Raw genomic sequence first — 13,843 nt, 5'->3', positions numbered from 1 at the left:
AGTATAAGTTTTCGTTATAAGTTTAAGTGCATGTTTTCCGTAAAAACAAAAAAAAATTTTTACAAATAGAAACTCAGAATTTTTCAAACAGTATATTATTCGAAAAAATATAGCATCTGGAACTGTATATCTGCATCTCGTTTTGTGACTATGAGGCAGTTTTATATTATTGATATTGTTTTAATTGTTTGACGAATAGAAGTCAAGACAATTTCTAGAATCAGTTCGAAATTCTTCATCGCTCCAAGTAAGTATGGACTCATATTTATTTCTTGTGGCCCGTTAAATCGCATTGTTTAACGCTACACTGATTCCAAACAAGGCCCACTGTTACGTGGATTAATTTTAGTCCTGGTATTTGCTACGTGGAATTTGCTATTATGCGCAGGTAAAATTAATCGTTGTATAACCTGCAAGTATACAGGTATTGATGCGAATACAAAATTTTAATACCATTAATTACAGATTCCAAATAAATTGGAATGCATTCAAATTGTCATCAAGTGTAATAATTATTCATGCTTAAATTGTCATCAAGTATTTTCCGACGGCTTTTGGTACAGGAATCAAACTTATACCTGAAAAATAGTAATAAATACATGTCACGTAAATTATACCTTGAACATCTTGGAACATTTCAGTTATTATGTTATGAATAATGATATTCCTGTACTTAATATTTCTTCTATCAACAACAATTAACACAGAAATACATATATTTCTACTTCACTCTTTGTCTCTACGCGCAGATAGTGTAAAAAAACTGCACGGAAGACGTTTTTGATTCATCTTCCGTCATCGGTATTATCTACGTAGCTGAACAGATTCAAACTGCTGGTGATTGTGTGTATCTACAGATCAGCTGGTGACCGGCATATGTATCTTGTACAAACACCCGATCGAATCGAACGAAACAGTGTTTATCTCCGTGTCCTTGAAAATCTCCTGTAGTTTGTAAACTTTCAAACTCCACGTTTCATATTTGACATCTAATCACTTTCGCTCATTCTTAACGCTCTGTGTTTGCCAGTAAAATTGCCATTTTTTTTCAAGTTGTCAGCTGATTATCTAAAGATTTCTATTGATTGTTCAGCGTGTAAAAAAATCAATTTTCTAAAAGTAAATATCCTGCAGATCGGATGAAATTTTTACACAGGTCATTAATTTGGATATAGAAAAGTTATCCACTGGCGATACGTGCGCTTTCGTCATTCGTACTAATATTTAATCATGTATGGTGACTTGGCTGGTGTGAGCGCTACGCAATTGGGATCTAATTATTAAGTTTTACAACAAGCACGCTTAGCAAATTCGTAAACGTTTATCGCAGCATGGTGTCGCATTTCACTGTTGCAAATTCTAATTGACGTATTTGATCAACAACCATATTTTAAAGAAACTTATCCAAAAGTGCTGTTTAATTCAAGCACTGTTAGAAGTTGCGTTCAATATGTTATTCGTTTGATCGAGTTGACATAATATCGAGCTTTAAATGCTCAGAAAAGACTGATTAAGTTTCAGAGACAATTGCCAGCGAAGTTACTAAGACGAAGGAAAGTTTTCGTTGCTTGTTTACGAAATATTGGCATAGTAGCGGGATTTTCAACATGCCGTGGCAATTTTACAAATGTATGTATTCTTCGTTCAGTTAAGTATACTATTGATTATGAAATATTCTACAGGTAAATAATTTGACAACTAAGTTCTACATGTTTCGGCGTGAGGAAGACAGTTCTTTGTACTGATCAAATTGGTGGCCCTGAAAAGGGCCGTTGGATTGGTAATAAGTTGAAATTCGTGGGTGGCGTTCACTTTGAACTTGTATATTTGGTCACGGCTTTGGTGCCTTCGGATACAGCGTGCTTGGCAAGTTCTCCAGGTAGCAGTAACCTAACTGCGGTTTGAATTTCCCGAGATGTGATAGTTGACCGCTTGTTGTAGTGAGCAAGTCGAGATGATTCGGCGGCGATTCGTTCAAATATGTCGTTGACAAAGCTGTTCATAATGCTCATCGCTTTGCTGGAGATACCAGTGTCCGGGTGTACTTGTTTCAAAACCTTGTAGATATAGATTGCATAGCTCTCCTTCCTCCTGCGCTTTTTCTTCTTATCGCCCTTGGTGATATTCTTCTGTGCCTTGCCAGCCTTCTTTGCTGCCTTACCGCTGGCTTTGGGTGGCATCGTCAAAGGATAAAATTGGTAACGTAGTACTGACTCGATGCTTCACTCGTAAGCGTAGAAGGCGAACTACAGACCGACCTTCGCTGCGCCTATTTATTAAGCGCTGGCTCACCGACGCCGAGCCAATCAGAAGCCGCTGCGTTGAGTCAGACGCTCCGATTGGTCCGCGCCACTTGCGCTGACGCGTATAAATATGTAGTCGCAAGCCGTTTCGATTCATTCTACGACGAGCAGCGTTGACGCTTGGGTCTCTCGACGCGCACAAGTTAACAATTATCACTATGTCTGGACGCGGTAAAGGCGGTAAAGTCAAGGGCAAGGCAAAGTCCCGTTCGAGTAGAGCAGGACTTCAGTTCCCGGTGGGTCGTATTCATCGGCTACTTCGCAAAGGAAATTATGCCGAACGAGTTGGTGCTGGAGCTCCGGTATACCTCGCCGCTGTGATGGAGTACTTGGCTGCTGAAGTTTTGGAATTGGCCGGTAATGCTGCCCGGGACAATAAGAAGACCAGGATTATTCCTCGTCATTTGCAGCTGGCCATTCGTAACGACGAAGAGTTGAACAAACTGTTGTCTGGAGTTACCATTGCCCAAGGTGGTGTTCTGCCCAACATTCAGGCTGTTCTCCTACCAAAGAAGACCGAGAAGAAGGCTTAAATTTACTGCACAAACAAATAACCTTAAACGGCCCTTTTCAGGGCCACAAAATCGTTCAATATGCTTAGAACAACGTCTTGCACAATCCGCAACCTCATCTTGTTACCTTCCTAATATCTCATATTCGTGAACACTTCAAATTATATGTACTTTGGTACACATTTCAAATCTTGGCATACATATATTGCTTAAAATTCGCAAAATACCTTATTAATCATTAAACCCAGTGTTACTAATTCAACGGATAAATACGCCCTCCAGATTCTTTTCAGTGTACTGTGGTAAATTCATCGATTCTTCGAAAACGACGGCGTAATTCGTATATTCCTCTGCTCAATTCAATTGAACTCCGAAAATTTATAAAGAAAATCTTTATTGATTGCGTAAATCGATTCGCTTTGCTTGATTAATCAGAGATGGAAACTTGATGACAGTCATGACATTTCACAGGACATGTCTTGTCATGTATTCACGTTTAATCGAATGATGACTTGACTCTTCAGAATTGGAACAGAAAATTAAGCTGGGACATTTTATACATAGTAAATGTAATTTGCTGAATGTCGAATGTTTCTTCTATACGCAACGCAATATTCTTAAAATCAGTGCAAAAATTATTTTGAATGCAATGATTTTTTGTGGTACGGTACGTACAAACATTTGAATTGTAGATTACATAAATTCATAATTTACTAAGGTTGGAACCAAATATCCTGAAGGGTTATACGGCGTAGTCTCATAACGAATAAGGATGACAAGTAACATCAAATGGCGTTTTGATGTCCAATTGTACATCATGCAGCACGTATGAATCTTTGGTCAGAAATGATGAACAGAATATGCCAGTTGATTATTACACTGAATTATCGAAGGGCGAATCTTGCATAGTATATTACATGACATAGCAGTGCGAATCAGTTTTTCAACATCGGAAACAATCGGTGGACCGGTTTGTTGTTGAACTTGACGTCCAAAATCGTACAGAGTGTGACCTTAAGTTTCAAAGCATAGACGGCGTCTACGGTGGTTACAATTTTCCCTTTGAAATGGTTCCACTTTAGATACGAAAAATACTATTTCGCTTTTTCGGTCGCGACTTTTGAAGATTCCACCGATCGCCGTAGCTCTCTCGAGCCTTTACGACTCTCCATTTACAATAAAATTAGGAATGATGATACTTAAAAATTTAAAAGTCAGAGAAATTCGCAAAACGAGAACGTTAATCCCTCGCTGAAGGCTGCCGTATTACTGCCGCAATTTGCTGTAACTGCTGCAAAGACGTTATGTCCATTGTGTAAGGATTATGTATACACTATGGTTATATCCACGACTGGCTGCAACCTCCACCACCGCTCCGTCCACCAATGGAAGTGCAGTACGGGAATCTGGTAAGCTGGTAAATACAGACGCCAGATATTTCGTGACGCAGTTATTCGTTGGAAACGCTCTGATCCACGTTACGAAACTCTTCATCCGACTCGTTGAACCCGACATGGCACGTACGAAGCAGACTGCTCGCAAATCCACCGGCGGTAAGGCGCCCAGGAAGCAGCTGGCGACGAAGGCAGCTCGCAAGAGTGCACCAGCAACTGGAGGAGTGAAGAAGCCGCATCGTTACCGCCCGGGAACCGTTGCCCTTCGTGAAATTCGTCGTTACCAGAAGAGCACCGAACTCCTTATCCGCAAGCTGCCCTTCCAGCGTTTGGTGCGTGAGATTGCGCAGGACTTCAAAACCGATCTTCGATTCCAGAGTTCTGCTGTCATGGCTCTCCAGGAAGCTAGCGAGGCTTACCTGGTTGGTCTGTTCGAGGATACGAACCTGTGCGCCATCCACGCCAAACGCGTCACGATCATGCCCAAAGACATTCAGCTGGCTCGTCGTATTCGAGGCGAACGTGCATAATTTGCAACGATTACTTCGCGACAACCACAACCGGCTCTTTTCAGGGCCACCATTTACCCTATTCGCAAGGCATCGAATTACACTGTCGAGCTGTTGAACTTCAAATACTTTGCAACGTCATTGGTAAAGATAGTGAAACCAGGTTATTCATCTCTCGGAACCTTGATACGATTTTTTCAATAACAGTGAATCTATATTCGTTGTTGGATTACAAAATACTAGCGAAGAATACAACTTTGTACCTGAACACTGGTTCAATGAAATACGTACTGTGTTATCAATCTTTGATGCCGTAGGCCTCTTTATTTTTTATAATCTTATCACATACATCCTTGTGTCGGGTCCAATCCTTTACTTGACATTCCCTACAACATGTAAGTATTCATTAGTTGGTTTGAAAAATGTCATAATCGAAAATTCAACGAGAAACAACATTTTCGAGAAAGTAATGGAGTGTCAAGTTTACCTGCCGCAGTACCAAGCCTCCTTGCATTTAGAACAGCGATTCGACGCAATTTCTTTACAGGCAAAACACCTTCTTGGTTCTATAGATTCGAGCTTGTCCAGGTCATATGCTTCGCTCAAAACCTGTGCCATACTCTTAATGTGTTCTATGTCATTATTGAACAATGATTTAGATTGAAGTTTAGCTATTTTCTTCCATTTCCTGTGATACTTCGCCAGGATAGACGACCTTACCTAATAGAAGATTTTAATTCCACGATTTAATTACTAGTACAATAGCGAGCAAATTGTTCACGAGTAATACGTTGAAAATAAGTAATTACGAAATTTCACCTCAGGCAGCATTTCAACAATTATTGGTTTTTGTGCATTCGGAGGTTGGGACATTACGCTCAATTGACAAAGCCATCTTTTCAACTCTATCAACGGCGAAATTTGATCCAGTATGGTTTCGTGTAGGTATTTCTGCAGCTAAAGTCAATCCGGTTCAGAAATTATTCCAACACGCATACTTGCAATAAAGTTAGATATTCTATGAGTTCTTTCGAATTACCTTGACCAGTTTAGACATTCTAAATTCCGTGATCTCATAATACGGGGCACATTTTGGATTCAGGAGAATTTCCCGTAAACCTATCCACACTTGACCCTCTACTCTGCACATTCTGTCCTGGTCGGTTTCGTTTACCGTTTCCCATTTTCCGTTGTATACCATTTTATTCCCTAACGATGTAATAGTTATACTTGCGGAGTTACGGTTATTAACAACTTGAAATGAATCAGTGATGTTTACCATCCTCGCCCAATTTCTTCCAGGGTTGTTTTTCAATTAATTCAGTTAACAGGTACGGAACGTCGTGTGTTGATAACATTCGTGAAAGAGCGCATAGAGATAAACTGTCAGTAAACTCAGCCATGTATCGCAAAATCGAAACACACTTCATGCTAATGTCAAATTCAATTTCCTTCCTCTTTCGCAGCAACTCTGCCAAGCACGAGCTGATAAATAAAAAAGATATCAATCAAGGATTAATAAACTTCTCTCTATAGTCAAAAATAAAACTCATGTCTAATTCTGTTAATTCATCTGAATGTGATAAATTACTTTGTGTCTTCGAACTCGTCCTCGGATTCTTCTTTGCCCTTAAAGAGCAGATTCGTCACGTTGGTAACTGCGTAATCAATCAAATCCAGGGCATAGTCGTCCACGGCTTCTGCAGTATCAGAATGAAATAGAATATTCTCCAACAAGGAACAGGCTATCACTTCGTGATAAAACACGCTGTGCAGCAGAAACGTGTTCGTGGGTTCATCGTTTATTTCAATCAAAAGGGGAAATAATTTTTCTTTCCACACATTTATCTGAATCACTTCATGAATCAGTACCGGCATCTGAAATGGGACATTTCACAAAAGTACCTGATATATTTAATTACTCGTCTCATTATTCCCGTTAATTTCAAAGATTCGTTTCAATTCTTGTACAGAGTAACATTCAAGAGTGTATTTTTAACATATGTAGGTAGTAGTCAACATATAACATCATTGAAACTCAGATCATATATCGAAAATTTACTCGTATTGATCAAACTTTTCCTCCAGATAGCATATGTACAGATAAACATCGTGCTTACCTTTTTTAACGAGATGAACCATTCTTTTACAGCTTCTTCTCGCAAGGTGCTGATTTCTAAAACGCTTTGCTGGTTTAACAGCATTAACTTCTTGTGAAATTCCAGCCATCTACAATTATCGCAATATTGTATGCCGTATGAGAAAATATAGAGCGCAAGATACTTTGTACGAAATGATCGAATTTTCTTGGGATAAGAAAATAATTTACCGTTTAGTACCAATGTCGTCGATATTTGAAGGCTGTAAATCTTGTACGTGAATTTCTATTTCCCATGGTGTTATAATGTAATCCGTTCGTTCCGTCATATTACATACATCACAGAATTGAAAACTTCAGTGCTTATTCAAACTGATCACACGCTCTACTGACATCATCGGCCATTTGTAAATAATTTTCGTATCACGCGTAATCCCGCGTAAATTCGATTGGCAGCTGGCTTGAGCAATCAGTTTAGTTCGATTTGAAAGAGTATTTTAAATTAAAAATAATTGGTGTTGGATAGAAAATACCGATTACTATCGAGGTTCGAATTCCGAATGAAGCAACAACAATTTACGAATGTATACTAAAGTATATTATCTTCAAGAAGTTCAACATATTACAAGTTAGCCGAATAAAAATCATCTTGTTTGCAGACAACTTGTGAGCGCAGATGGAAACTGATATAAGGCGTATACATACGGTGTGTAAGAAAAAACCTTGCTTCATTTTATTAATCTTTGGAATAACGGCTTTTACGAATATACAAAAGAGTGAACACAGATTAACATAAGACTAAACAGTAACATACTTCTAGCGAGAAGCTGAGAAAAATATGTATGATATTCATATTACATATATCGGCAACGCATTACGCGTATAAACGTTACAACATGGAATAATATGCACAAAAAATGTAATGCGTGCTGTATTTTTTTTTTTTTTTTTTGATTTACAATTTTTGTTTTCTCATCATTTTGCGGTTCATAAAAAATAGACTGGTAATGGAATAATTTTAATCTAACTGACGTAATTGTACTGTATCATAACATCTTCCTTTAAAAAAGAGGAGGGCAAAGGTACTCGATCTATAAGTACCCGAAAAATTTAAACAAATCGACGCTGAATGATCCATGTTTACGTGGTTTTGAAGTGATCGTCGGTAAGCGTTGTGTAAATGTGTCCTTCCCCGGCCAGGAAGTCGAGTATATCGTCGACCTGAGGACGGATATGCGGCTGCACCCGCGCCTTGATTTGATCCCTCTCGATGCCGCTCGGCGTGTCGTTTTCGGATTGTATTATCTTGAAGACGGCTTTCTGGTCGTTCGTCATGCCGCCAAGGCTCGCTCCCATTATCGAGGAATCCATCAGCGAATTCTGCAGTCCGACAGGTTGATTCGAGTCCGGGATGCCGATCGCGTCCATGTTGCCGGCTCCAGCGAATTTCTCCCCCTTCAGGTCGACGTATATCGTCTCCAGGAGGTGCAGGGTCAGTTCGTTCAGGTCCGTTATCGGCCATATTTTCATAATCAGAATGTGCTTCTTCTGGTGCTGCTCGCGGAGCGAGCCGAAGACCCGGACGTAGGTGTTCACCTCGATGACCGATTCCTGCGGGGGTTTGTCTGCCTCTATCCAGTGGAAGGCCGTTATCGTCCCGGTTTCGTCCTCTATGTCGTAGGTTATCTTCGTCGCCGAAGGGTCGATCCGTCGGATGATACCAACGGTCGTTATTATCTGCACGTCCGTACCCCAGATTTGCAGTTCCTCCGGGCTGTCGATCAAGTGTTTCATCATCACCGGAACGATGTTCTGGGCCCGTTTCACTCCTCGTTTCGCGTTCCCCGCCGGCGAAGACACCTCCGAAGAGTTAAAGTACCCACCCCCATCATTTGCAAACGCTTTTTCGCCCCACATTGTCAACTCTGTTAACTCTTATAACGAAGAACTAAGGTCACAACTTAACCTCAAATCGCAACAACACGCTTTTTCAGGTTCACCAAACTGCGCGCTGTCTACTGTTTGGCGGGATTTCCATTCAATGGCAATCCTCAAATGTTTATTTCTGCGTTTGCGTTTGCGCGAGACAAGCTGGTGGCGCCATCTGCCAAACACTTGGCGCATGCGTATTGCAGTTGCATTCATGGATAAGGAGTGCATCAGCGCACGTAAATGCATGAGAAGACCGCACAGCTGTCGGTCGCCTTTATTGATTCTTTGTGTTTGAGTACGGTAGAAGGCCTCTGGCATATTGTAAACAGAAACTGTTATCGTGGAATAATTGAAAAGAGTAGCCATGGAAAATGTGTCGAAAAGGAAGACACGGAAGAGGAGACAATCTAATCGAGAAGAAAATAAGGATGTTGACACCGATGTGGATGGTGTAAATTGTAGAGAGCGCATAACCTACGACGTACTCCGACTGATGCTAGAATATTTTAATATTACGGATTTAACTCGGGCGGCTATGGTTTGCAGGTAGTAAAAAATTTGGTCGTTCTGTAATGTGTTCTAGCGGCCAAATATTCCACATCCAACGATTCTCTCCATTGTGGAACTGGTTCTTCAACAATTTATTTTAACTGCCTCTTGCGGTCGAGCCACGTTTTTTTGTTCCATTATTTAAAAAACGAGAACAGTTAAGAATAGTTAGTTTTTTAACTTGGTTCTCCAGGTAATAAATAAAAATGAACTACCCCTCACCGAACCGATATGTTTCAGATCCTGGAATGAAGCTGCCGAAAAAGAAATTCACACTCGACTGAAACCACAACATTTTTTGCTTGAACCTAATACTGAGTCGAAAAAAATTACCGATCCAAAATATGTTGTGGACAAATTGTTCATCCAGCCAAGTGTTGGAATGGTGTTTAATGGCTTTCATACTAGACGTCAAATTTGGCAGCCAGGTACTGTGTGAGGCTTAACGTAACATCACATCGACGCAAGCTATCTAGAAAACGAGAGAAAGTAAAGTCTGGTGAAGCTCTAAAATTTGAAATACTTAGTATTTGCTCACCTTCCCAATAATTTGTTTTTTTCCCATATTTTTTCATTAGAACTCAATTGCTTGAGCATTGTGTTTGATAAGTTGTCAAGCTGCAAAGAAATGGGAAATTGAAAATAATACTTGTCAAGAACTTTGAAATATCGAGTAATATCAAGTGTGTTAAAACAATTTCATCGATAATGAGATTCGTCATTCATCTTCGTTTTCTAGTTTGACTGACATTCAAATTTTTCAGATTGTTTGTGTAATTATTTGCCTCCTCAAACTGATTATATAACATTGACAAACAGTGGCACTATTTATGATGAAGTGGAAAACAAAGCTAGAGGTCTATCCAGTATATTCTTCCCTGAGATTCCTGATGTGAAAATCAAATACTTTCATACCACAAAATTGGACTACCTCAAATTTGATTCAACGCAAAATCCTAAATCTTGTAACAAATTAGCAAGGGAATTGTGTAAAATATCTCCAAAAGAAGAAAACATAAAATGTATAATAATGTTCCTGGGTGGGATGACACGCAACATTTTTGCAACCCCAGATCCAGACCACGTAGAATCGGTCATAAACTCGATTGTTTCATATGGGTAAAGCACATGGATTCAACAATGTGGTATGAAACATGACATGATAAATTTTCACAATTATAATACTTGCACGATATTGTCATTCCACAGAACGAACACAGCTAAAAATAAAATTGCGATTTGGGGTGGCATCGCTCGCAGGGTAATGGTATGCAGTTCTTCGCGTGATAAGAGGATATGCAAAAAAAGTGTACCTATTGCTGGCCTCAGTATCTGCGGTTCAGGTGTTTCAACGTGGTCCATGGTGTTAAATAGCCGTATAAAAACTAAGGAACAAGCTGAAAAAGAATTGACAGCCTTGAGGGATGCGGTCAAGTTGCAAAAACACACAATTGGTTTCATGTTCTCTTGTTGTGCACGAGGCGATAGCTGGTATTCGGAACCAAACGTCGAGGCTAAAATCTTCAGAAAACTTTTTCCAAATGTTCCACTCATTGGATCGATTGGAGATGGGGAGTTTGGCGTATCCACAGTTCGTCACGGTATTTACCACCAGAATTAAAATTAATTACTCTGTGTGACAAGCGCATGTCGTCCGAAAATACTGAAAAACTTCTCGACATGTGTTATATGTGCCCACGATATGAAATTTTTTCTAGACTGTCAGTTTTCGATAAACTATTTTGCTTCCACTTTGTATTTGACTTTTTTTTTCATATTAAAAAAGTAATATTAATAATTCTCTGGGGTATTTTAGCTGCATTAGTTACAGATTGACATTATTTAGGCATGTTACTGCTATAATGCTGTCACAAAGATTTTGAAAATTTCACACTTAAAATTTGTCTGGACAACCTATGGATGCAACAAGTTTTGATATTTTTACTTCGATCAGTATCGTTAACATTCCTTCTTATTTTCTGTTTTCAGAATACTCGCCAGATGAACGTATTTTCCATCAATATGCTACAATATTTTTAATCGTGTCTTACGGATCTGTGAGGAAAGTGTTATAAATATTCAAGTAAACTGCATCAATAAGAAACGGGTTGTTAACACAAACCAGTAATGCATTTTGTATTTTATTACAACAAATAAATATGACAAAATCCTATCATTTAATTTTCAATCAGTTAATGTTACCTAGGAATTCTAAATGCCAATTATAATAAAAGTATGAATCTATAAACTGTATAGAGTATAATAAAATCAATCACATCCAAGTAGGAAGGTGCAAATGTTATACAGTGTGTTAGAAATTCATAATCTAATTTATTAGTGCTCACCGACCACACAAGACACTCTTTGCGTCAGTCATATTTGAAAGGCACGACTTACTTTGTCTAACTTCTTAGTAATGCATTTATAAGCTATGTATTAATATTAAGTAGAAACAAAGAAATGTCCTTAATCAGCCTCTTTCATTCACATTCTCAAAAGCTTTTGCCTCTTTATGTAAAGCTCTAGAATGAGACAAAGTGTGGCACAGTTTTAGAGCATGTTGGTCAGAAAATTGATCAATGTCCAAATATTTTTTAAATTTTGCTACAGTCAGATATTATGAAACAAAAATCACGTAAATTATTCTGAAATATTTGCTATCCACATTCTTTAGATACAGATATTCAAAGACTCATGACAATTAAATTCCTTAACTTGAATATGTTTACAAACTGCTACTACAAGCAAGTTTTTTTTCTAATAAAATTATAATGATAAAGGGTGGGGATTATACTAATTGTAATGTAAGAATGAATACTGTTTGAAATGAAATATATATATAAACTTTCGACACGCAAGTGTTTCAGCACTAATCCTTGATAAAAGGGAGAAAGAATTGAATAAAGCTGTAATGACGAAACTGGACATGTAATTTAGTAAATTAATTACTTCAGACGATGAGTATCAATATACACATAAGATGGAGTAGCAGGTGGTTTAAGGGATTAATACATTGATAATCCGAGTGAATAAAGTAGGTACTCAAACACCAACAAGTCTATCCTTATCTTTTCCACGTATCACTCACATGTAGTTAATCACGTTGAGTCCCATGATGTGGAAACGTGTATAAAAATTACATTAAATATGTATAGAAAAATATGATTCAATCTAATCAAGAAGACAATAAGAACGAGAAGTACAGAACGTTACATACTAGGACCCGATGACCTTATCTAAGTGCTGTTTTAGGGTAACTAACTGACGTCTGGTCTCTGCGTCAAATTCCGGTAGGTACGATAGCCGGAGTCCATCGTTGGGCAGCAGAGAAAGGACCCTTCCATTTTCCAAGGGCACATTGACGTTGGCGACATTCTCATTAACCACAGATGTCACTAGGAGCGGACTGCCCTGCATACTGAGGGCCATTTCACCCTGACGAGGTCGTCTCATCACGCTCAACGGTGTGTTGGGCTTGACTTTGGGGGTGACGAGGGCGTACTCTTTTCCGTGAGGCTTGAGCAGCGGCGCTGGAGTCTTGAATTTGTTTTTAATAGCAGACGAAGCGCCTCGTTCCTCTTTCCTGGAGGTTTTGGGCGCGAGGGTGATTTCGCAAAGTTTTGTTTTCCCGCTTGCGGACGAACTCCGCGTCCTCATTTTACGCGTCTTTGTCGAGGCCGCCGGGACGGCCAGATGATTTTGATTCGTCGTATTCGTCGTGGTTCCGACCTCCGTCGCGTAACCGTCGTCAGAAGCGGTTGTCGTGCGCTTCGAGGCCCTCGTCGGCCTGACCGTCCTCAGGGTGGGCGAATTCGTCTCGTCGACGTCGATAGAGGAGCTCACCTCGCATTGTTCGCTCGCATCGTTTTCGTCTGACGTTATTTGGAGTATGTCGCGGAGCGTCAACTTCGTCAGTGATTGGGGTAGACGGGAAGATGCCATGCGGTAGTGCGTCTCGATCCTGTTCAATCGCCCTTCGAATTCTACCTGCATTTTGTGCAGCCGTAGCTGCACTTGCTTCTCGAAATCTTTGAGTAGCAGACCGCCGTCCTCGCCCGCCACGATCGATTTTGTTTTACGGATATGCTTTGTTCGCGGCATTTTCACCTTTGCGATCGCTTCTCACGGAGGTTTAACAACGCGGCTTCACAGCTGAGGCGTTGACTGAAGATCTTCAGTCAACGGCTGAGGGATCCGATTAAAACCTCCACTTTCTGCCTGTACGGTATTTACATCTTAACCCTCCTCGAATTGTTGGCAATTTCACACGCAACTCTGTTCCAACTGGCTGTTGATATGATAACGCTATTGCACTTCAAATCTTCGATTTTGCTAACTGATTCCCTCGTAAAATGACAACAGCTCCTAACGTACATTTAATTTTCAAATCGTAAACCACGAATTACGACAAGATTACCGAACTCTATTGACTAAATGTTCTGCGCTCTCTCGTGGATTCTGTCCGAACTATTCGCCATCAATTAGAATACAGTAGAATATACAAGTTTCCCGCTCTGTTAACAGCGCTTTGGCGCTTGCTTCCAGC

The 13,843-nt window shown here is 39.7% G+C and overlaps 7 protein-coding genes across 7 annotated transcripts; 3 read left to right on the top strand and 4 right to left on the bottom strand.

The window, feature by feature from the left end:
• Window positions 1-1,787: 1,787 nt before the first annotated feature.
• On the bottom strand, window positions 1,788-2,254 carry LOC107223860 (histone H2B). Its single transcript, XM_015663685.2, has one exon. It carries the CDS (start codon window positions 2,178-2,180, stop codon window positions 1,809-1,811), a length of 372 nt encoding a protein of 123 aa, XP_015519171.1. The 5' UTR covers window positions 2,181-2,254; the 3' UTR covers window positions 1,788-1,808.
• A 144-nt stretch (window positions 2,255-2,398) lies between these two features.
• LOC107223859 (histone H2A) lies at window positions 2,399-3,535 on the top strand. Its single transcript, XM_015663684.2, has one exon. The coding sequence runs from the start codon at window positions 2,462-2,464 to the stop codon at window positions 2,834-2,836; it is 375 nt and encodes a 124-aa protein (XP_015519170.1). The 5' UTR covers window positions 2,399-2,461; the 3' UTR covers window positions 2,837-3,535.
• A 705-nt stretch (window positions 3,536-4,240) lies between these two features.
• LOC124293612 (histone H3) lies at window positions 4,241-5,022 on the top strand. The gene has a single exon (XM_046735052.1). The coding sequence runs from the start codon at window positions 4,329-4,331 to the stop codon at window positions 4,737-4,739; it is 411 nt and encodes a 136-aa protein (XP_046591008.1). The 5' UTR covers window positions 4,241-4,328; the 3' UTR covers window positions 4,740-5,022.
• Window positions 4,917-7,146, bottom strand: LOC107223850 (zinc finger MYND domain-containing protein 10). The gene is made up of 8 exons (XM_015663674.2): window positions 7,048-7,146; window positions 6,839-6,947; window positions 6,310-6,596; window positions 5,998-6,203; window positions 5,758-5,927; window positions 5,538-5,675; window positions 5,206-5,438; window positions 4,917-5,104 (listed from the first exon to the last, which is right to left on the bottom strand). The coding sequence occupies exons 1-8, from the start codon at window positions 7,143-7,145 to the stop codon at window positions 5,017-5,019; spliced, it is 1,329 nt and encodes a 442-aa protein (XP_015519160.2). The 5' UTR covers window position 7,146; the 3' UTR covers window positions 4,917-5,016.
• A 372-nt stretch (window positions 7,147-7,518) lies between these two features.
• On the bottom strand, window positions 7,519-8,872 carry LOC107223855 (replication protein A 32 kDa subunit). Its single transcript, XM_015663680.2, has one exon. It carries the CDS (start codon window positions 8,731-8,733, stop codon window positions 7,957-7,959), a length of 777 nt encoding a protein of 258 aa, XP_015519166.1. The 5' UTR covers window positions 8,734-8,872; the 3' UTR covers window positions 7,519-7,956.
• A 106-nt stretch (window positions 8,873-8,978) lies between these two features.
• LOC107223852 (F-box only protein 22) lies at window positions 8,979-11,478 on the top strand. The gene is made up of 5 exons (XM_015663676.2): window positions 8,979-9,294; window positions 9,538-9,725; window positions 10,062-10,416; window positions 10,507-10,898; window positions 11,287-11,478. The coding sequence occupies exons 1-5, from the start codon at window positions 9,113-9,115 to the stop codon at window positions 11,370-11,372; spliced, it is 1,203 nt and encodes a 400-aa protein (XP_015519162.1). The 5' UTR covers window positions 8,979-9,112; the 3' UTR covers window positions 11,373-11,478.
• Window positions 11,479-11,482: 4 nt separating this feature from the next.
• Window positions 11,483-13,700, bottom strand: LOC107223854 (borealin). The gene has a single exon (XM_015663678.2). It carries the CDS (start codon window positions 13,396-13,398, stop codon window positions 12,514-12,516), a length of 885 nt encoding a protein of 294 aa, XP_015519164.1. The 5' UTR covers window positions 13,399-13,700; the 3' UTR covers window positions 11,483-12,513.
• Window positions 13,701-13,843: the final 143 nt, after the last annotated feature.

Source organism: Neodiprion lecontei, chromosome 3 (assembly GCF_021901455.1).
Source record: "Neodiprion lecontei isolate iyNeoLeco1 chromosome 3, iyNeoLeco1.1, whole genome shotgun sequence".
In the NCBI taxonomy this organism is placed as follows: Eukaryota; Metazoa; Arthropoda; class Insecta; order Hymenoptera; family Diprionidae; genus Neodiprion; species Neodiprion lecontei.
This window is presented reverse-complemented; position numbering and strand designations above follow the sequence as displayed.